This window comes from Tiliqua scincoides, chromosome 4 (assembly GCF_035046505.1).
Source record: "Tiliqua scincoides isolate rTilSci1 chromosome 4, rTilSci1.hap2, whole genome shotgun sequence".
Lineage (NCBI taxonomy): Eukaryota > Metazoa > Chordata > Lepidosauria > Squamata > Scincidae > Tiliqua > Tiliqua scincoides.
The window spans coordinates 161,332,890-161,355,769 of NC_089824.1; the positions used below are offsets into that span (position 1 = coordinate 161,332,890).

A 22,880-nucleotide genomic window follows, 5' to 3' on the forward strand; every position below is an offset into this window, starting at 1 on the left:
AGTAACACCTCAGCACTGCTCAGCAGCTGAGGGCCAGATAAAAAGTTTCTGTGGGCTGCATCTGGCCCCAGGGCCTTATGTTTGACACCCTTGGGTTAAACCTTCTTTAAAATCCTTCCTCCACCTGTAAACATGAAGCGGCACCCTCTCCCCTTTTGCCATACTAAACTGCGTGAATGACAGGATGGTTAGGTGACCTAAAGCGGGATTTGGTTTCTTGGAACGCAGCCCCCCTGGGGTCACCCCTGCCATCCGATCACCTAGCAGCCCACACTAAATTTGGACAAGGATGTCAAGGAGGACTGGGGTGAGCAGATGTCCTCTTTTTCCAGGAGGTGCCCTCTCTTTTGAGCCTCCTGTCCTGGAAAAGAACTTTCATGTGCTCGTTTTCCCTGTCAGAAGGCAGCGCAGGGCCTTTGTGCAATGAATAAGGCTGCAATCCTAGCCACTCCTACCTGGGAGTAAGCCCCATTGACTGCAGTGGGACTTACTTCTGAGTAGACCTGCATAGGCTTGGGCTCTGAATGGTATGTACTGTGGTTTGACATGGAAGAAGAAGTCTTTAAATGCGCCGCATGAAACCAAGATAGGGGTGTTTGGGGCTTTTATTGTGTCAACTCCTCCATCCTTCTTGGACGTCCCACACTGTGGAGTGCCTGCTCCTCTGTTGTGGCTGTGCCACCTGGGCTATGCTTGCCCGCCCCGCTGAGCCTCCCCGCCGGACTGAGCGCTGCGCCCCCCTCCGGCTACGCCACCGCCTCCACGCTTCCCTCCTCCGACCTGAGAAAAGCTCCCCCGCGCCCCCCATTGCGCATGTGCATCTTGCTCCCAGCCGGGCTGCGTCGCCGGCATCCCCGAGTGATGCGCGTGGGCTGAGCATGCGCTTGTCACCCCTTTCATTGGGCTTCTTTTCCTTACTAAAGCCTTTAGGGGCGGGCACTGGTGACGATTCGAGGGCTTGGAGCCTCTCCCTTGGCAGTGGGAGCCTCACACTGGCCGGCCTGGAGCGCGGCTCAAGGGGAGGGGGACCGAGGGAGGGATGCGGTCTGGCAGCCACGGAGGTGGGTGAAGGGGGAGCTCGGCTTGGGAGTGGGAACGGCACGAAGGGGGAACCCACCTCCGGGAGGGAGCAGGGCGCCGGGTGGGGCTTCCTCTCTTCCCTGGAGTTGTCGCTCTCTGGGTGCGTGGGAGACTGAGGAAGGGGCGCGGGGAGTCGAGAGCCGAGCCAGCCTTGGAACTTTAGGAACCTGCTTTCTGAGCGAAGAAAACTTTGCACATGCTCAGAGGCACAGCATTAGACCCCGATCCTATGCGTGTCTACTCGGAAGTAAGTCCCATTATAGTCAGTGGGCTTACTCCCAGGAAAGTGTGGCTAGGGTTGCAACCTTTCACTTATGATCCTGGCGCTGCAGAGAGTTTCTGCCGGAGGCCTGGAACAAGTTAACCCATTTCTGCCCAGCCCACAGGTCTACACATTTGTTGCATATATGCAACATAGGGCAGCAATGGCTTAAGATTCCCTTTCGTGGGAATCTTCCCTACCCCATGTAGACTATTCTGTTCCCTGCCCCCCCATTGTGAATTTTTATGTGAGAGGAGATTGAACATGACATAAATCCTCAATCTTCCCATGAGAGAGATGATGACGTACAACACACCGGATATGGTGAAACTGTGTTCCCCTGCTGCCCTGGTTCAGTTTAGTGTAGAAATGGATGGTAACGGAGACTGTTCTTCCTCTCAAGAGTGTATGCCCTGAAATCAATGATTTAAGGCTAAGAAAGAGCCGTAAATTAACAGTCTGGAAAATCAATCGCATTACATGTATCAGTAAAGCAAGCTATTGCCATATGCTTTCAAACACCTGCTGGCAATAGAAATGACTTGGCAGGAGGATTCCTTTGGAAGCTTGGGGGTGGGAACCAAGGTGATGATTTTCTCTGTTGTTTGCTCCTAGCATCTGGTGATAATTGCACCTTTCCCAGGAGTTCATGTGCTCCTTGCTTGGAAACTTGCTAAATGTTAAAGTTGATAAGCATTTCTTTTTCTTTATTTTTGAATGCCTGTGAAGGCATTCTTTGATGCTTGTGAAGGAGATGGTTTCATTGGACTTGACAGAGAGAATTACGTGTTTTGGCCAAGGTGATGCAACATCCTATCTGTAAATGGTGGGAAAGCATAGCCATGGGTGACATTCAAATATTGGTTTGAACAGTATGTGTGATATATAGTAGAAATTTGTTGGGACCTCCTCTCCATCCATTCCATTTTCTGTGAGGGGAGTGCCACTTCTGACCACAATAATTTTAACACTTGTCCTGCTCTGCAGTCTTATGCATATCTGCTTGTAGTAAGTCCTGTTGAGTTTCTGTTTCTTAGACTTCATACTAGCACTGTTAATTTTGGGTGAACCTTCTAAGTACCTGAAGAGTGGTTTGTCTTTTCCCGCCTCTCTTTGGTCTTGACAGGTTGCTGAATATATGGTGGGTGCTCATTTCTGTGCATATGTATCTCTTGATGAAGACCTTACCTGGGTCATATCTTGGAAAGGAAGGCAAATGTGTCTGGGGAATGTATAGTTATGTCTTGTTAATTTGGGGAGGGGGGTTACAAACTGTAGAGTAGAAGTAGAAAAGCAATATATAAAGGCAACAAATAAATTAATAATAAGCACTGACTTTGCAAACGTGACTTTTCAAAGTCATGAAAGATGTTAAAGCCTTGTCTTTAAAACTTTTTTTTTTAAAATCTAGAAGCTTATACTCTGCTTTTTGGCTCTAACAAGAGCTCAATTGAGTATACTGTAATCTCGTTTATTTTCATTATGTGGGAAAACTGTTTTCAGAGTGAAATTTCCAGTGGGTTTAGGAAGCTAATGAAAGAACTGAAGATAGTATAATTAGAACTGGTGTAGAAAAATATGCTATTGGACATCATTGTGATAAGTAGAACTGGTGTAGAAAAATATGCTATTGGACATCATTGTGATAAGTATAAGACATTAGTAAGGCTCCGCTTGCTTCATTTGCTCGGTAATCATACATTATAAATCAGCTATTTCAAATTCAGTTTCAATGCAGTCCATGTAATATTTTAACTTGGTAGGTCCCTATGACATCCTGTTTGCCTTCAGTAGCATATTTGATCATTAAAACAAATATCATAATGTTGTGGTTTTCAAACTCTCAGGGAGTTTGAGGACCACAATAAGTCCTTGCAGGGGAGGGGAGGGAGGTGGCGCGGGATGGTAGCGATGACGCAATCCCCAGGATCGCATCACTAAGGAGGGCTGCAGGGACTGGGATGGACTCACCAGTTCCTGCAGCAGCCTGTTGGGGGTGCAGGGAGCCCTGCATGGCCATCCCAGTCCCTGCAGCCCCCCTTAGTGACACGATTCTGGAGATTGCGTTGATGCCTTCCCCCTGCCCCTTAAGAGGGCAGAGGCCAGGGCTGTCAGGCTGGGGCATTGCGATGCCCCAGTTTGAATAGCTCTATCTTAATGCCTTTAATAACACTGCTTCCTTTAGCGCTGTTTTGATACAGTATTCTTTGTCCTTGGTTGATTGATCACTACCGCAGCCAATAAGAGCAGTGTGTTCTGGACAGTCAGTGCCAGTTTCCTGCATTATCATCGATGACAGTGCTGTTTGAGAGAGTGCTTGACTTTCGAGGAATGGATTCCCCACATTGTTAAAAGTATTATTATATGTGGTTTGAAACAATTGGGGTTTTGTGGGATGGCTCTTAAATCCTGTGCTAGGGATGTGAGAGTAAATAGAATCCTAGATGCAGGGAGGTGGCAGCAAATATCTTGTGGTCTTGTTTGTGCTCGCTAAGGCATCTGGTGGGCTGCTGTGAGATACAGGAAGCTGGACTAGATGGGCCCTGGCCCTGATCCAGCAGGGCTCTTCTTACGTTCTTATGCTCCCAACATGAAAAGGTGACACACAAAACTCTGTCTTAGAGCAGTGCTTCTCAATCTTTTTACTGCTGTGACCCGTTTAGTTGGCTGCTGCATCCAGATAGCATCCCAGAATGCCTTGTGGCTTCTAGGTAGCACCAGCATGCAGCCCACCAAAAACCAGATTGTAACCCACTGGTGGGTTGCGACCCACAGTTTGAGAACCACTGTCTTAGAGTATCAGCTGTATTATAGAAGGGATAATTCTTCTGTTTCCATCCTTTACAGATGTCAAATGTCCTGAGGCAAAATCAAATTTTGGAACTGAAGAGTTTTCCTTGTCCCTTCAGGGTAAATGTGAAGCACATCCAATTAACCTTTTGCATTGTTCTCTAGTGTGACTTTATTATTAATTCATTATTTCATGTGAACTGTAAACAAAAACCGATCTGTAAGCTCCTCAGGGCAACTATTTTTCTGAAGACTGTTGTCATGTCCATTCTTGGTTGAATCTTCTCCAAGCTACATGAGCTCAGCATCTTCAGTATTTGTATGGCCCCTTTTCAGCCTGTCAGTCACTTTTAGTATTCTTTTGTTTATTTACAACTGTTCCATGCCCAGTTGGAGTTTTGTGACTGGAACTGAATGTACTGCTCTAGCAGATGCCTTATCAATGCCTGTAAACTGGGAGAAGTTCTTCCCATATATTACTCATGTACTGGCCCTTTCAATACAGCCTACTATGTTGAGGGCTTTCTGTGTGATGATATTGCACTGCTGATTCATATATAACTTGTGATCAGCTATAACTGCCAGTTATTTTTTTGGAAGATTGCTAGCTTGCATGACCTTTGAGGTACACTGGAGTGCCATCTCCAGCATGACTCACATGTCTCTTTCAGAGATGTTATGACTAGACAGGAATCCACTAATATACTTTCCAGGTTGCCAGGAATGATCAGACATTTCAATCTGATGTCCAAATGCTTTGCATATCAGAGAGAGAAGGGGGGGTTTCTCCTTAAGCTTGATTGCAGACCTGCAGTTTTCTGTGTTGCAGTGGGCACTCCAAGAAGGAGTGTAGAGGGGTCATTGTGGATGTGCCGGTATATCTCTTGACATTTTAGAGTAAGCATAGGAAACTCTGGTAATATTTTGCAGTGCGTGTAATAGTGTGAGCAGTTAGGTGGAGTGAACTTGCCTTTCACTTGGCTGAGTGAGAGAGTGACTCACACATTCTCAGAAGGAGTCTGATTGCATGCTTCAGGGAGGAGAGGCCTTGTTCTGTTCAGAAGATAGGCAGACAGATATAAATTTTTGGTTATAATAGGAAGTACCTGCTCTATCAATTCCCCATTTTTTTTCCTCTTGCACTATTAAAATAATAATAATAATAATAATACTGCTGCAACATGTAAACATCGCTCTCCAGCTCTGAGTGCATATTTCCTCCTTCTACCTCCAGTACACTTTTTCTTTTTAGGGAGCATAGAAAATTATGAGCAGGCCCTCTGTACTTGCAGCATGACTCTTCTATCTTGAGAACAACTTTTTTCCCCTCCCTAAACCTGCAGCTGCATCTCAGATCCTGGCAGGGCTTCAAAATGTCTGTGTTCTCCAGGCCCATTCTTTGAAAGAGTTGTTTTCTGATCTTCTGCCCACCCTCTGCCAATCGTCCAGCTAGTCAAGCATTGCAGCATGAAACAAATAGGGTAGAAAGGAAGATTGGAGGAGAGGGTTTGCTTCAAGAAAAGAATTGGGGAATGCTACAGCTTTAAAGAACTCTGTGTGTGTGTGTGTTTGAAATGTTGCTGCATTCCAGGTAGTAGAAAGGGTTGCTGAATCTAAAAATCTACCTGAAAGTGGCTCGTGATCCAGCTAGTGGGTCCCAACCCACAGTTTGAGAAACACTAGTCTAGAGGCATTACACTGGTTTAGTGCGAAAAGCTGCATCTGACAAATATTATTATTATTATTATTATTATTATTATTATTATTATAAACAGTATTTATATACCGCTTTTCAACTAAAAGCGGTATATACAAAGCGGTTTACAGAGAAAAATCAAATACCAAATACAAACAAACCACAAAATCCCCAGTCTTTAAGGTGCCCCTGGACTACTTGTTTCTGAAAAATATATTTGTCTTTCAGTTTTTGAATTTAAAAGTTATAGTCTAGGGCAGGGGTGGCAAACCTTTTTCAGAGCATGTGCCCAAATTGGCAATTAATTAATTTATTATTTTTTATTTTGCTAACTCAGCAATTTTCATCTCAGGGCACACTGACTAGGTGCTGAAATTGTCAAGGCGCACCATCAATTTTTTGATATTTGACAAGGCACACCATGCTGCTGGTGGGGGGCTCATATCCTCCAATGGCCTTAATAGTAAATGACCCTTCTCAAATTCTTGTGGGATATCTGCAGACCTCCGTGGCACACCAGTGTGATGTGGCACACTGGTTGAAAATCACTGTGCTAAATTTTTATGGAGAAGAGAGCAAAATACTGGAAAGCATAATTCAGCATTTGCCTACTCCCATTTTGCTTTAGTTACGAGCAGTGTGACCTGCAGCCTGTCTGGCCCACAGGACTTCTGTTTTATATAAGCAGTAGCAGAGCAGGCTGGGAATCCACACTGCACCACATTTCAAACAGAAGCAGCATGGACCAGGCAGGCTGCAGATCACATTCCTCTTAAGTGTGAGGAAGGAAGGGGGGATGGGGAAGCTCCAAATTGCCTATCCCTGCCTAGTGATCTGGAAAGAAGGGATAGCCTTCTGGGATAGCCTGTATGTGTGTGCTCATGGGTGAGCTCTGTTGGTCAGGATTTGTCTTTTGTTATATCTGGTATAGTGCATAGTAGGTATTTTCTAGGCGCTAACCTGCAAAACTAAATAGGGTTTTGTTACTTTCAGCCACAAAGTAATCCTTCAGCGAATTCATTTGTGAGTGAAGCGGGTTGCCAGGCTACACCGGCCCTTTATTCAGGGAAGTCAAACCAGCATAAACCAGGTATCTGCTTTGAATATTAGCCTGTTTTGCATGTTTATCCCTATAGTGTAATTGTTCTTTTGAGTATTTTAAGGAAATGGTTTCCTGTCAACAGATGGGCGATGCTGCTCTCTTTGCTGTGAGAATGGTAGACTGCTTATCTAACTGGAGCGTGTGGATTTAGTTGACTAAGCATGAGCTGTTGAGTTATAACAAAACTTTACCCATTTCCCTGTCTTTCTCTCCTCCCCCTCCTGCATTGATACTGGCTTGCTTTCTGTTAATCTGCATGTCATTTACTTAAAGCTGCTTTTCTCCCTCCTTTTTTAGCAAATTAAAAATCTTGAAGTCTCAAAGGCAACTTTTTGAGAATCTTTAATGAAGGGAAAATCTTCCTGTAAATGTTAAGATTACACTGGTACTCATTGCTCGGAATAACTATCTTCAGTATTTCCTTTATCATCAAATTACATTACAAATTACGTGAAAATAAACACGTTCCAGGACTTCAGTTGTGTAGAAGGCCTGGATTTAAGATGCACTAACCTGGATTTCAACTGTGCATTATAATCTTCTGTTGCATGTGGCTCTTGTAGTGAGAAGGAAAACCATAGTGATATTGCCCTCAGTGGGTGGACACCTGCTAGTTTTCAATAAAAACAGGAAGAACTTCTCCTGAAGTTTCAGAATTGGTTAAGAGGAAGAAAATAGTACACTTGTGGCCAACTCTTCAAGTCCTGGAGTGTCTGCTTGTCAGTTCAATTGAAAGTCTCTCCCCCCCATTAGTTGTCAATTTGCATTGTATTTTCATATTTAAATAGGCATTAACAAAAGCATCTGTTCGAGCTGAATATACAAATGTGAGTAAATAGGCAATCTATTTTTAAAGAGCTCTCTGTGTTTGAATCATGGACACTGTGTAGGTTGATAAGTCAGTTTCTTATCAGTGGTCCTCCTACAGTGCTTCGTGTTTCTCTATCCTTTTTTTCCCCTAACAAAAATAGATTCTTGTCCTTGAGATCACTTGCCAAAGAACACTTCTTCTTATACAACACTTATACCATTTTATAATTAGGCTGAGGAAATAGATAGCTGGTCCATTGAAACAGCTGAGTAAAATTTGAGCTTGATATTTGTAGCTGTAACCAGCTACAACCCATCTACTATGGATAAAGAGAGAGACTTCCTGTATTTCTTTGGCAGCATGAAGTAGTTGAAATTAGTCTAACATAAAGCTGCCTGCTTCATGTCAGGTATGTTAATTATGTCATATTTTAAAATAGTGGCATAGAACCATTCTGCTATCCTCCAGGAACTGATCGCCATGCAAAAACTGGGCAGTGTGTGTGTGTGGTTCATTCCAACTGGAAAAGTAACCTCAGAAAGTTACAGGCCATGTAAGGATATATCTTGCAATTCTGGTGAATATACCACAGGCAGCATAAGCCGCCGAAATAACACCTTTTGTATGCTTGTCTGAACACAAGTTGAGGATGTCAATGAGAAGTTATTTTCTGGTGTGAAAGAAAACTCTTTAACCTTTGGTGTGTCAGACAGAGAAGAAACTGAAAGACCCCTGCTTGGAGAAATTCTTCAGGCAATGGATGCCGTGTTTTGACTAGCACAGTGCAGGTAGAGAAATGAAATTGAGTAGAATGAAGTGGCTTGGTACATCTAAATTAATTTTCTAAGTTGTATAAAATCTTCATTTGTTTCTGTTGCCTCTAGAAAGCAGCATTGGGGTACTTTGTTGAGTTAATGAGTGACAATTTCACTTAAATGATTTAATTCATTCCAGGGAAGTGCTCTCCTCTTCTGCAGACAGAACCTCTAGACCAGCCATTTTCAACCTTTTTCAGCTCACAGCACACTGTCAAGGCACTAAAATTGTCAAGGCACACTCCCAGTTTTTTTACTTACATTAAATTACTAAATTACAATTAATTTTTAATTGATATATTTAATACAATTAAATCATTACATGACAAAGGGCACAAGCCTAACCAGGTCTACTCAGAAGTAAGTTCTGTTTTTTCAATGGAGCTTACTCTCAGGAAAGTGTGGTTAGGATTGCAGCCAAAGACTGGCAGGGGAATGTGCCTGTGGGACTTACTTCTGAGTAGACATGCCTAGGATTGGGCTTTTGGTTGCACTCTTTTCTCAAATACAGGAGCAGGCAATTGGCACTTCTCTTCTCTCCCCACCCCCTCCCACAGGCACATTTCCCCCATCTCATAATTGCAATTAGCACCTCTCTTACTGTCCTTCCCCTCACTGGTCTGCACCTTCCCAAGGTCCTTGCCTTGGCTTGCCTCACATTCTCTCCCCCCCACTGCCAATTGCCTGCTCCTATATTTAAGAAAAAAAGAGTGCAACCAAAAGCCCAATCCCAGGCATGTCTACTCAGAAGTAAGCCCCGTTATAGTCACTGGGGCTTACTCCCAGGAAAGTGGGGCTAGGAGAGGAACCTGAGAGCCCAGCCCAGGCCTGTCAACTCAGAAGTAAGTCCCATTATAGTCAATGGGGCTTACTCACCGGAAAGTGTGGATAGGATTGTGGCCCAACGCCTCTTCTCTGAAAGGCAAAGGTAAGGCAGGGCAGGGAGGGTCACTTTGGGGAGCTGCAGGCAACTGTGGCAAGGAGTTTTGTGGATCCTCAGCCAGCCCATTCTTAGGTTGGTGGCCTCAGCTCCCTCCTCTCCCTAGCTCCCTCTTCTCACTCACCCCCCCCCCAGACCTTCTCCAGGCTCCTATGGCTGCCCAATCAGCATGAAGGGCAGACAATGGACTGCAGCCAAAGGATTGTGCTTCAATCCTAGGTGTGCCTACTCAGAAGTAAGCCCCATAATAGTCAAGGGAACTTACTTCCAGGTAAATGAGAATCGGGTTGCAGCCTTCCTCTTAATCAGTAGCAGGAGATGCAAAGCAGCCAAGGCTACTCATTTTTCACCTCCGATTCTCTCTGCCTTTGGCTGCTGCCTACCTCCTCTGGCCCTTCGGCACACCTGAGGCTACCTTGCTGCACACTAGTGTGCCAGGGTACAGCGGTTGAAACAACTGCTGCTCTAGACCGTAGCAGAGCCTTTGCAATTCAATGAGCTTTCTTTTTTTTTCTTTTTTTAATTTTTATAATGCTTTATTTATTTATTACAGATACAGGTAAGGAAAATTGGATAGACTTAGGGCTAGGACTACATAGGTTACACACGAGGGTGGTGGCCATCGATTACAACAAACATTAATCCAAACGAAATTAATAATCAATAATCAAACGAAATTATCATATTCATTAACCCAACTGGTTAATACTTTAACATTCCATATTTTTCCTCTAACCTTATCTATCCCATCATAAAAAAAACACTTCAGACTTTTACTTATACACTCTTCTTACCACTAAACTAGTCTCTAAAATAAAATCTCTTATCTAATTCTTAATTTCTAATATAACATCTAAAAAAAAAGTCTCCGATTACAATGGTATTACCTCCAATATCTCTTATAACATTATACATCATTTTCCATAACTATCCAATCAAAAAAGGCTTCAAATTTTTACTTATAGACTCTTCTTACCACTAAACTAACCTCTAAAATACAATCTCTTATCTGATTCTTAATTTCTAATATCACATCTAAAAACAAATATCTCCAATTACAATAGTATTATACTTTGCTTATCCACCACATATTTATTAACCCAAAATACAGGTTTAATATTTTCTCCAAAATAAATTGACATCTATAATGTGTCAGGTCTAATGCTCTAGACCGTAGCAGAACCTTTGCAATTCAATGAGCTTTCTAATTATAAGTTCAGGAGACCAGTAGGGGGATAAATTCATATCTCAAAAATAAAAATGTGGAAGTGAAGGCTAAGAAGATTAATCAAAAAGAGTCAAGAGACCAGTATCGGATTGAAATGATTGCTTCTTGACCAGAGTCCAGCTTCTAGCTTCTGCTAAATTGACCGATTCATGCTGGTGAAATTTTCCTTGAGCTATTTGTAAAATAATTTTCAAAAAAGTGAATGCCTCCATCTTTTCAACAAAGACTTGAAGGTGAAATAGTTTGGCAGTATTTGTAGGGATGATGGAAAATGATCCTTAATGTGTGCACCCACACACGTTCTGTGTTCTGTGATTGTTCTTCCTGCACTACAAGGGCCATTCCCTAAACTACTTGCAGTGCACTTGTCAGCATAAATGATAATACCAGTTAAACATAATCTGAAAGCATCCTGGCTAATCATGCAAGCCACTAGTCTTGTAGAATGGATTGCTTTGGTTTTTCCAAAGTCCTTTTGCTTCAGCTTAGGAATTTGGTGCTCAGATTTGGTGCTGTTAATGTTAAGATGTCAGAGCCTTGACTGGTGATTAAAATTTTTCTCAGAGTTTATGAGCGCAAGTGCATAATGCTTTATTTTTCCCTTTTGTATGCAGTAAACATAATTGTGGCTTACTATACCCTATACATTGTACAGAAATGGTAAACAGCCAGCCTCTTCCCATATCGGACAATAGCAAAAGGAAAAAGAAAAAAAGAACCAGAGCTACAGACCATTTTCCTGGAAGATTTGAAGGTTGGGTCACACTTACATTGTCTTTTGTTTCTTCTGGATGCAGCTCAATATCCTCAGTTACAGCTGCTTTTTTGTTACAGTTTTTATTGTAGCAAATGCCTCCCCCTCCCCCCCAGCTACTTTCTTTGGCCTCCATTGTGCATTTTCCTTCTCTATGCCTTGCTTTTTCTTGAAGGTAGCAAAACTGTGAATTATCTAAGTCAGGGGTATCGAACATAAGGCCCGGGGGCCGGATACGGCCCACAGAAGCTTTTTATCTGGCCCACAGGCTCTCAGCTGCTGAGCAGTACTGAGGTGTTACTGCTGAAAGGGCAGCCGAAATAAAAATTGGACTCTCCTATATCTTGAAATATGATAAAGATTTGCATATTTTCTCTTTTGTCGTTTGTAGCTAATGACTTCCTAAGCGAGAAAAAGAGATTATTTTTGTTATGGCCTGTTTAATGACATCACTTCCTGCTTAATGACATCACTTCCTGCTTAATGACATCACTTCTGGCCCTCAGGAAGCATCATGAATATTACTCGACCCTCTATATGAAGCGGGTTTGACACCCCTGATCTAAGTAGTAGTGATAAATATAGGTTGAATATATGAAACTGCTTTATCTAGAGTCAGACTGCTGGCCTACCTAGCTCAGTGTTGTGTATACTGGCACCAACTCTTTCCAATTTTTTTGCAGCCCAGGCTGCTGGAGTTGAATTGGAATACTCTGCATGTAGACTTGGGCCTCTGCCATTGAGCTATGAGCCATATCTTTGCAGGAGGAACCCCCCACTTCTCCTTCAGTGTTGTTCTTCCAGAACAATTTAGGGGAAGAAGCTATAAGCATTTAAAGCCTGCAATCTCAAGCACAGCTACTTGAATTCTGTGGGGTCATCTCCCCCCCCCCCCGTAAACTAGTAAGCAAATAGCATAGAGTTACTCCTCATCTGTGAAGTATAAGATTTCAGTGAGCCCTATGAAAATATCACTCTTTGGTTGTGTCCCATGTGTTAAGCTAAGAAAATGAGCTTCCATTTTCTTTCCCTGGGAGGAGATCGTACTGAATAGAGATCTTTTAAAAAGTTAACATGAAATTGGCCCCCAAATCTCCTGAACTGTTGATGTCTCCATTCCATTATGCAGCTGCTGCTGGAGTGGGGAGACCCAGCTATGGCTAGCAGCTTGTAGCAGAAGAGACTTCTATATGCTCACTCATATAAAGGGCCAAACCTGGAAGAAAATTTGCACAGACTTAAAGAAATGATGGGCCTACAAGAGGTTGAGGGAAGCTGGATGGAGAGAAGGGGGTAGAGATGTTGGTGACATTGTGCTACCCCTACTTCCTTGACTTGGGCCAACCCAGGGCCACAAGAGAGCCTCTCCCTCAAGGATACCGCAGGACTTTGACCTCAAGTTGGGGAAAGAGGACAGGGAAGGTGGCTATGAAGAAGACAGACCCACCCAGCCAAGACAGATCAAGAAAATAAAGATAAGGGGTTGAAGAAAAGCCTTTCCTTTCCCTCTCCTGCCTTAGCAAGCAGGGGGTGGGTTGTAAACTCTGGGATGCTTGTACTTGGCCTTGTTGTAAATAGAGATTCTGGGCCCAATCCTATCCAACTTTCCAGCATCAGTACAGCCATTCCAATGGGGCGGGCACCACATCCTGAGGTGGGGGGATAGTGGTAGAGGCCTCCTCAAGGTAAGGGAATGTTTGTTCCCTTACTATGGGACTGCAGTGTAGCTGCATCAGCACTGAAAAATTGAATAGAATTGGGCCCTAAAACTGCATACAGGTGGAGCCTATTTATCCGCGTTAGTTCCGTTCCGTGACTCGGCGTGATTAACAAAAAACGTGTTGTGCTGAATTCCATAGAGTTAAGCAAACACGCTGCAGCCTGACACTTCCGAATTGAAGGAAACTAAGGCAGCTGTTATCAATCCCCTCCCCGTTGCCAGCTGTCCTGCTGAGCTTTTAAGAGTCCAGCCCTATGCGTTTCTACTCAGAAGTAAGCCCCATTCCAGTCAATGGGGCTTACTCACAGGAAAGTGTGGAGAGGATTGTAGGCTAAATCTCATGCTTTGCTTGGTGGGAAGGCTTGCTTGTGTCAGTGAAAGCCTGCACCATGGGGGGGGGGGAATTTGGCAAACACTCCTTGGGTTTTTTAAAGCAATCCCCTCTGTTGCTACCACACCTGCCCCTGTTTGTGTGTGTGTGTGAGGGAGAGAGAGCTCCACCTTGCTGCACATGTTCTAGCTACAGAGATTTTCCAGGCCCCCCTTCTCCTCTTCAGCCTCTTTGCTGGCTCAGGGGCTCCAGGACTGTTACTGTTCCTTTGCAAAGGGAACCTCTTCCAGGGCTCCAGGGCTATTTCCCTGCCTGGGCGAGGCAGAGCCTTTTTGCAGTGTTTTGGGCTGCCTGGAAATGAAGGGAGACACTAGTGCAGGGCAAAGGAGGCAAAGATGTGTGTGACTTTCAGTACCCCCACCCCGTTGAGACAAATCCGATAAAAAAATTCGTGGTTAAATAGGCTGCACCTGTATTTAAAACTTCGGTCACTGCCTTGTTGTTTGTAGTAGACTTAGAGCCCAATCCTGGGCTCGACATGTCGGTTTAGTGCCGGCGCACACTATTGCAAACATTAGGCACATTTGCAAGGCTTGCCGCTGGGTGAGTGCCCATGCTAGCCCAGTGCTGGGCTAGCGCTGTGCAGGTGCCCAGCCTCCACTGCTTGGCGGTTGCACGGACTGCCAAGCTGCGATATGGGAGGTGGGGAGGAGGCCTTCCAGGGAGGGGGGAGGTCGAGAGAGGGTGGTTAAGAGGCGTGCTGGGGGGAGGGAGGTGGGTCCAGTGGAGCTCTGCTTCACTGGATCCAGAGCATTCATGTGGGACTCAGTGCCCTACACAAACGCTCTTCCCTCACTGTTGCAGGGCTAATTCCCTTACCTGGGAGAAGGGGACAAAAGTCCCCTTCTCCCGGGGTGCTGCTCGCAGCAGCCTTTTTCTGTGCCACCGCAGCTGGGTGCCATGGGAATGCAGGATTGGGCTGTTACCCAGCACCTGTGATACGGAGGTATCTGTGTGGGATGAGGATGTGAACAGTCTCAAAATTCTTGTGGACAAAAATTCTCAATAAGCTTGTAATATTTGATTTAAATTAGTTGACTGTAGGTTCAAATAAACAAGATCGATTTTCAATGCCATCTTCACATAAGAATTCTAACTCTACTCCCACGTTTCTTACTCTGTTTCGTTGATGGGAACAGATTGATCTTAAAACCAATTTCAGCCTTCTATATTAGCAAGGGAGCTTTGGTTCTTATCTCATTATTAGTGATGGTAATTAGCTCAGTAACTTATCCTTGCAATTTTACCTCCGTTTCTTCAAATGATTTCCATATACTGGTTTTCTTTTGCAGATTTGTACAAACTCACCGCAGAATTACTTGGTGAGGGCTCATATGCCAAGGTCCAGGGAGCTGTAAGCCTACAAAATGGGAAAGAGTATGCAGTTAAAGTAAGTAACTTAACCCAAAGGTTAATTTCAGTTGTTCAATGTCTTTAGTTTCTGCAAGTGTCATTGACAATCTGTTGCTGATCAGAAATCATTCCTTGGTGTGATGAGAAATGTAGTTAACGGGAAATAGATCATGGAATGTTTAGGTTGGAGTTCAACAAGGATTTGATCCAGATATTACATTTCTAATCTTCCAAGCCATGACTGGAATGAGCCCTGTGCTCACATACTCCCTCCTCTTGCATACTTAGGGCTGCAATCCTATCCACACTTACCTGGGAGTAAGCCCCATTGACTATAATATGACTTCTGAGTAGACATTCATAGGATTGGGCTCTAGAGATCAACAACTAATTTCCTGGTTTCAAATCATCAGTTACTGTTAACAAAGCACAGTTTGATCTGGCTGGCAAGTCATATTTTGCTGGTAATAAATAGTTCTAATAAATAGTTCTGTGGGGGAAAAATCATTGTTTAGCTGTCATTCCTATCCTATATTAATCTGTGTGAAATGATAGTTTATATTTAAACTATTCAGAGCATTTGCACACATCTACATAATTTATAAGCTCCAGTCAGGTATAAACAACCTTGAGTGGTACTAGGGGGCTTTTTTTTTAGTTTTAATTTCAGGGGACTAAAGTCACTTTCAAAATGGAATTTATTCTGTTTGTAGAGGGCATAGACATTGAGAAGTACTCTTATGAAATGTTCATCTTTCCTGAAAGTACAAAATGCCAGCTACGTTTTTTTTAATTCAAAGACCTTGACTTTTGGTCGTTCTTGTTTCATTTTAAGTACAAAACCTTTCATAATTGAAATGACTTTAGCTCTTATGTTGCCCATTACTTTTGGTATCTGGATGAACTTACTGGCATCTATATTGAGAGGTTCCTGGAAAAAAGAATCTGGTTGGACACAGAAATTGTTTGTTCAATCATCATCTCAAACGAGTCGTATCGCTAAAGAACCTCTGACAGCTGTGGAGGTTCAGTGGCTGCTGGAAGCTTCTTGAGCATCTTGTTCTGTTCTCTAATTCTTGTATTTAGGATATCATTACAAGTATTGCATTTAATGCAACAACTTGTGACTCTGAGATGTTGTTAGTGTTTAATAATCTGTTTACAACACATGTTAGAAAAAAAGCATTGCCATGTTTCTTGAGGATAAAGACATGGAAATAGAATAATACTTCCCTCAGTGTGTAGTCTGGATATATGTTGGGGTCTTCTTGACTTCAGTGAGAGATCTTAGCAGTGAACAGACATGGTAAAGAATCTGATGTAAATGTGCTTGTCTTAGCTGGTTCATTTGTGCGAATTTGATAAACCAGTACCATATCTGTAAACACATCTGTTGTCAAAACAAAACAAGTGCAAAACAAAACCATTTTTTCTTCTGTGATGACTTAATGGAGCAGTTGGAAAACTTATCACCAAAAGTTGCTCAGTGGCATTTGTTCCTGCTGCTAAAAAACAAATTTTCTATTTTGATTGCAGATAATTGAAAAGAATGCAGGACATAGTCGAAGTCGGGTGTTCCGGGAAGTGGAGACATTGTATCAATGTCAGGGTAACAAGTAAGCAACTGTTATGGCATTTTAGCATACTTATAAATTGTTTTGAAATTAGTCATTAATCAATGTTTCCATGACACCAGAGCTGTGAGCTAACTTATTTCTGATACAAAGATGTGAAGCCAAAGCTGACGGTCTCTGATAAATGTCATGTAGGTTAGTTGGGGTACCAAAAATGAGTTTTGCTCTGTATGTGGAGGTGCTTAATTTTAAGCTTCATGCTCAGTTCAAGATCTTTTATAAAATAAAATTCAGTTCAAGATCTTGAATGGTTGCATGCTGAAAGTTGACTCTTGTTTTGAGTCTTGTTTTAAAAGTGTTGAGATCAAAGCTCCCCATCAGCCTCAGTTCCCTTCCTATGGAATGTACTGGTATCCTTTGTTCCTTGTGCAGCCACATGGCTGCACAACTCTAAGGGAAGCCGCATGCAGCTTCCATTTCGGCACTCCATAGCCTGACAATATGTCATCGGCAAGCATTCTGGAGCTGCCCCCACACAGCCATGGTAGGTCTCTGTGCACTCTGGGCAGAAGATAAGAGGGAGCACTGCTGAGATTGATAAAATCATTTCTGTGTTTTGAGTATTCCCTAACCACAAAAGGAATTCCCATTTCTCTAAGGCAGTAGTGCTTATTTTATTTTTAGGGGAATTGATTATGAGCACTAGCAGCACCAAGGATCTTTAGGTTGGGTACAAGGCCAGCATTGGCAAAACTGATTCATGAGACTGAGAAGGGAGCATCTTTAAGCAAGAGTTTTTTAAACTTGTTCAGCGCAGTCCTCACTACGAGTTAGGCTTTTAGTTTGCGCCTCCTTTAGAGCAAGCTGCGCCAGCACACGGAGGTGCACTGTCACATGGAGAATGCATCCAGCCTCCGTGGCGGTTTGTGGGTTGAGCCTTGTGTTGGCCAAGCTCAAGGTGGGAGGGAAGCGTTCCAGGGAGGGGGTGGAAGGAGGGAGGGTGGGCAGAGGGCAATTGGGGGCAGGTGGGCAGTGAGTGGCTGGTGGGGCTGGGATCCAATTGTTATGCCAGATCCCAAACCCCTGTTCCCAAGCAGCACAGAGCACCTTCAAGTCACTCCACTCTCCTTGGACTTGTGCCACCTCATGAGGTGGCACAAGTCCTAGGAGTCCTATAGGGGCTGCGGTGGCTTACTCGGTGGTAAGGGGAAGAGTTCCTCTTATCTTGTGCCGCTTTAGCGGAGGCGGGGCGCGATCGCTCCGAATCTACTTTCACTGCTGCAGGGAGCTCTGCTGCAGGTCGCGCTGGGCTCCCCTTACCTGCGGGAGGCTGCAGGGGTTTGGGTACGTGTACCCAAGCCCCTGCAGCCCCCCTGAGCGGCGCGATCCTGGGGATCACGCTGCTGCCTTACCCTGCCCCTACTGCCCCCCCCGCCCATGCAAGAACTTAGTGGCTCTCAAACTCCCCCAGAGAGTTTGAGAACCACTGCAATATGGCGTGATAGGAATTTCAATGACATTGCAAAAATTACTTTCCCTTCCAGAGCATGTGACATTTATGAAACATCATGAGCTGAGGCCAAGATGGTGTGTAGGGCTTGACCTGAATTTTGAAAAAGTAATATCTGTGATCCATGTTACTGACCACTGGGGTTCATAAATTTCTGAAAATAGTTAAGCAATGTGTTGGCAGCAACAGCTGTAAAATTAAGAGTCTGCTTTTGTGAACAATCAGCACATGTAGTATTTGAATTCTCTCCTTGAAAAATGCAAGTCTGTACTGCCCCAGCACAAGTTGTCAAAGCAAATCAAACTTTGAAAGCATATTTTTAAGGCTTTGAAGCACAATATCTATGAAGTCTAAATTGTGCAGCTTACATGGAAGGAAAGGGCAAGTTCTTACATGTGGATTTTGAGAAAAGAATATACAGGTTGAGTCTCATTATTCGTGCGGTTTGCATTCCCAGTGCTCATATGAATGGCAAAAATTGCACTAAAGCAAATCAATTTAAAAAATAAAGTCCCTTTGCTCTGTGATTTAAAAACAGCTTTGCTGATCTTTGTGATGTTAAGACAAAGTCATTAGGTAGACAATCCATCATTCGGTCATACGAACATAAGAACAGCCCCACTGGATCAGGCCATAAGCCCATCTAGTCCAGCTTCCTGTATCTCAGAGTGCCCCAGGGAGCACACCTGATAACAAGAGACCTGCATCCTGGTGCCCTCCCTTGCATCTGACATAGCCCATTTCTAAAATCAGGAGGTTGCACATACACATCGTGGCTTGTACCCTGTAATGGATTTTTCCTCCAGAAACTTGTCCAATCCCCTTTTAAAGGCATCCAGGTCAGATCCTGTGGCAAGGAGTTCCACAGACGAACCACATGCTGAGTAAAGAAATATTTTCTTTGGTCTGTCCTAACTCTTCCAACACTCAATTTTAGTAGATGTCCCCTGGTTCTGGTGTTATGTGAGAGTGTAAAGAGCATCTCTCTATCCACTTTATCCTTCCCATGCATAATTTTGTATGTCTCAGTCATGTCCCCCCTCAGGCGTGCCTTTTCTAGTCTGAAGAGGCCCAAATGCCATAGCCTTTCCTTATAAGGAAGGTGCCCCAGCCCAGCAATCATCTTAGTTGTCCTCTTTTGCACCTTTTCCATTTCCACTATATCCTTTTTGAGTTGCGGCGACCAGAACTGGACACAATACATCAGGTGTGGCCTTACCATCAATTTGTACAATGGCATTATAATATTGGCTGTTTTGTTCTCAATACCTTTTCTAATGATCCCAAGCATAGAATTGGCCTTCTTCACTGCCACCGCACATTGGGTTGACACTTTCATTAACTTGTCCACCACCACCCCAAGATCTCTCTCCTGATCTGTCACAGACAGCTCACATATAGGCTAATTGGTTCTGAAGTTTTGATTTTTTGCCCCAATGTGCATGACTTTACACGGTCATGTGCATGACTTTTGATGGTCTCTCTCCAGGCAAGCCATCCACCCCACCCCCTTTGCCCAGAGCAAACTGATCTTTCTTTCATGGGCTCAGGAGGGAAGGGAGGAGTTGATTTGCCTGGGAGTGAAGCCTGGAAAGATAATGATTGATAGATTGTCAGCCGACTGCCCTCTCTCACATTAATGACTAAACGACTGTTTTCCTTTAATTTAAAGGTGCCCTTCTCATCGCAATGAAATATAAAAATCTGTGGATAGTTAGTTTATACCTGTAATCCTGCTGTTTTCAAATTCTCTGGGAGTTTGAAACCTGCAGTAAGTCTTTGTGGGGGCGGGGGGAGGCAACAGGGGCAGGGGGAAGGCAGTAATGCGATCCCTAGGATCGCGTTGGTCAGGGGGCTGCAGAGATTGGGATGCACGCACCAGTCCCTGTAGTAGCCAACCCTGTGTGTGGGGAGCCCTGCGCAAGTGCCTGCAGGGCGTCCCAGGTCAGGGAAAGGAAGAGTGGAGTGATCTGCTCTGCCTCCGCAAAAGCGGAAGCAGGTGCTCGTGCAGGGCTCCCTACACCCTCAGGAGTCTGCAGGAGGCTTGGGCAAGTGCACCAAAGCCCCTGCAGCCCCCCTGAGCGGCGCAGTCCTGCAGATCGCACTGCTGCCTTCCTCTTGTCTCCTGGCTGCCCCCGCCCCTTAAGGGGGCAGAGGCCAGGATCCACAGGCTGGGGCGTCGTGACACCCCAGTTTGAATACCACTGCTGTAATCCCTTGAATGACTGTCTCTCTACAATAGTAAGAAAAGCAGTTTTTTATGACTGTGATTTTAAAGGGATACATTTTTCCCCTTCTCCAGGGATCAGCACATTCCTTCTCATTTGCAGTGGCCATTCGTGTTGAGTCCAATCCATGTATAAAAAATTAGTGTATAACAAGGTTGAACCTGTACATTCAGATTATTACAGACCCTAGAAGCTTGCCATTCATTCCATTTAATGGTAGCAAAAATCTATAATCAAGTCTACTAAATTTTCAGTTGTGAAATCAAAACAGTGCAGTTAATAGTGAGAGTTGGAAATATAGTGCTTAAACTAGCACATTTCTGATGTCTTCATTGGGACTATGTCACTGTAAATGGTCTCTTCATTTAGCAAGGAAGACTGATCTGGTTCAGGTGGTCTGAAACATGGTTGTCTGGAACATGAATGCAAGCTCAGGGAAGTCCAAGCCTGCTGTGCCCCTTCATTCTCTCTTTCTGTAAGGATCTAGTTTTTTTTAATGAAACTGGGGTCTATTCTCTATTATGATTTGTATATCCTTTGTAAACTATAGTCAAACTACACCTTCTGAGTTCAGATAATGTGTGAAGTTGTAATCTAAATAACAAATTCTGCTCCAGAGGGGAGGAGGGAGATGTGTGGGGGGTGGGGAGTACACAGACTTAGAGCTCCTTAGGGTCACCTCCTTTGTTGAATAGGGCTACTGAATCTGAATAGGGCCACTAAGCCTTCTCCAAATAAAAGCATTGCTGTTGGATACTCCCGATATAACAGTGCTTTTAGCACATAACTTTATCACAGTGTATTTTTTCCTCTCCCATTTATTTTTAGGAACATTTTGGAATTAATAGAATTTTTTGAAGATAATGCAAGATACTACTTAGTCTTTGAAAAACTACGTGGAGGTACTGTGTGTACTATATGGTGTAAAATATAATTTAAAATGTTGCTCGAGTCGTCAAGCCACAGATTAAAACACACTGTAGGGTTTAGTCCCAACATTTCACTTTCAACTGTGGAAAGGGGGGTTACAAAGAATTTTATATTGTCTGTTCAACTTTCTGAGTAACATCCCTTTTTGAAGGTATACAAGAAAATATCTATTTGGTCTCATCTGCTAGCTGGCCACAGGTTTAATTGCCGGCTCCTGCTTGAATTTTTAAAGGCATACATACACTCTTTGCCTATTCATAAATACCACAATTTCCTATATAGGTTTCTCCTCAAAGTTTTTTATTCTAGTATATTTGATTACTGGAAGCCAGGCATTACTTATGCTGAGAGCCTCTTCTTTTTTATTCATATTGTTTTTATGTTTTTGATTTTCAGTGGCCTCTCTATAGATTCTAGTATGGTGGTACTGCACTGTGAAAAGAACTTGAGTTTGACTAAAATTTATTTGGTGACCAGTTATCATAGCATGTTCTGCCCCTGCTGATTTTTCACTTTTTTCTAAGTGGCAGTGGTGCCCGTGTTCCTTTACTGTAATCACACACTACTTTAAAGTGTCATGATAAATTTGCTGAAACTGTATTGGATTAGAAGTTCCTAAATAGCTGAGAGATAGCTAGTGGAGAGACAAGAACATTATTTTCTTGGTATACATTTTTCTGCTATGTAAGATAAAAGTGCATCTTAAGATATTTTGTATTGGTTCTGGTCCTACATAAATTGGAGGTGAGGACACTTTGATACTGGATAATGTTTATAAAAACTAATTGCATTTATTGTGCAATGCAAATAGGGGGCAGAATGATGCATGATCTTAGGTGAGATGGATGTCAAGGTAAAAAAATGAGCATAGTAATTTAGAACTGTAGATGTCATTTTTGCTTTCTGTAATATAATCTGCAACCTGAAAAAACAAGATGAAAAATGGGGGAGGGGCACTTGTAAATGGCTCCACAAATCTATTCTGTGCTTTCAGCATATAACAATTTTATTTAGGGATTGCAGAAAAGATAACGAATGGTAAGATGGCACTTATTTTATTTAGATGGACTGCTTGGGTATGTCACCTGTATTAAGTGGTTTTATCCTCTTAGTTTCATCAAATGATCAAGGCTCTTGAATGTTATGAAAAGGCTTAAATCCCAACATTAAAAGCTGCGCACTGCATTGGCAAATATGTACAAGACATGTCTTGTACACACATGATTTCCAGATGGAATTGGGTTCATTTTTTAATTGGAATTTTAAACCAGAAATCCTGTGCACAATTTTATTTCCCCATTGAACACAGTGAGACTCACTTCTGAGGAAACTTGCATATGATTGCACTATAAGACATTCTAGTAGCTAGAATAGTGAGATGCTGGTAGTTAGCTGAGATTTTGTAGGGTTTTTTTGTGCCTTTTGGAAATGGATAATGGGATGGAGACAGGAGGTTAGGAAACATTTCTGTCTACCCTGCCATGATAAAGGACTATAAGAATGCCCACATGACATGCTCTTGAGAGTACCCTCCATTGCAAAGAGGTCCTGCACGTGTTTAAAAAAAAAAGTTTTGGACAATTATGATTAAATGCAAGGTTTTTGTTATTGGGCAAGTCTTGAATGTCATTTGTCTTGAAAGAAAGCAGCAATTCACTTTTTTTAATTCACAGCAATTCACAATTCAATACACTTG

The 22,880-nt window shown here is 43.2% G+C and overlaps 1 protein-coding gene across 6 annotated transcripts in view; it reads left to right on the top strand.

The window, feature by feature from the left end:
• The first annotated feature begins 992 nt into the window (after positions 1–992).
• MKNK1 (MAPK interacting serine/threonine kinase 1) overlaps positions 993–22,880 on the top strand; it is a 35,121-nt gene continuing 13,233 nt past the window's right edge. The window contains exons 1-7 of one of the 6 annotated variants that reach the window (XM_066625135.1): positions 1,041–1,061; positions 4,190–4,252; positions 6,822–6,918; positions 11,380–11,478; positions 14,882–14,979; positions 16,479–16,558; positions 21,083–21,156. In XM_066625135.1, coding sequence (XP_066481232.1) covers positions 4,190–4,252; positions 6,822–6,918; positions 11,380–11,478; positions 14,882–14,979; positions 16,479–16,558; positions 21,083–21,156 — 511 coding nt within the window. In that variant the 5' untranslated portion in view covers positions 1,041–1,061. Of the gene's footprint in view, positions 1,062–1,248; positions 1,328–4,189; positions 4,253–6,635; positions 6,714–6,821; positions 6,919–7,988; positions 8,151–11,338; positions 11,479–14,881; positions 14,980–16,478; positions 16,559–21,082; positions 21,157–22,880 lie in introns of those variants that run through there. The other 5 variants (XM_066625140.1, XM_066625137.1, XM_066625136.1 and 2 more) reach the window with 5 other exon arrangements.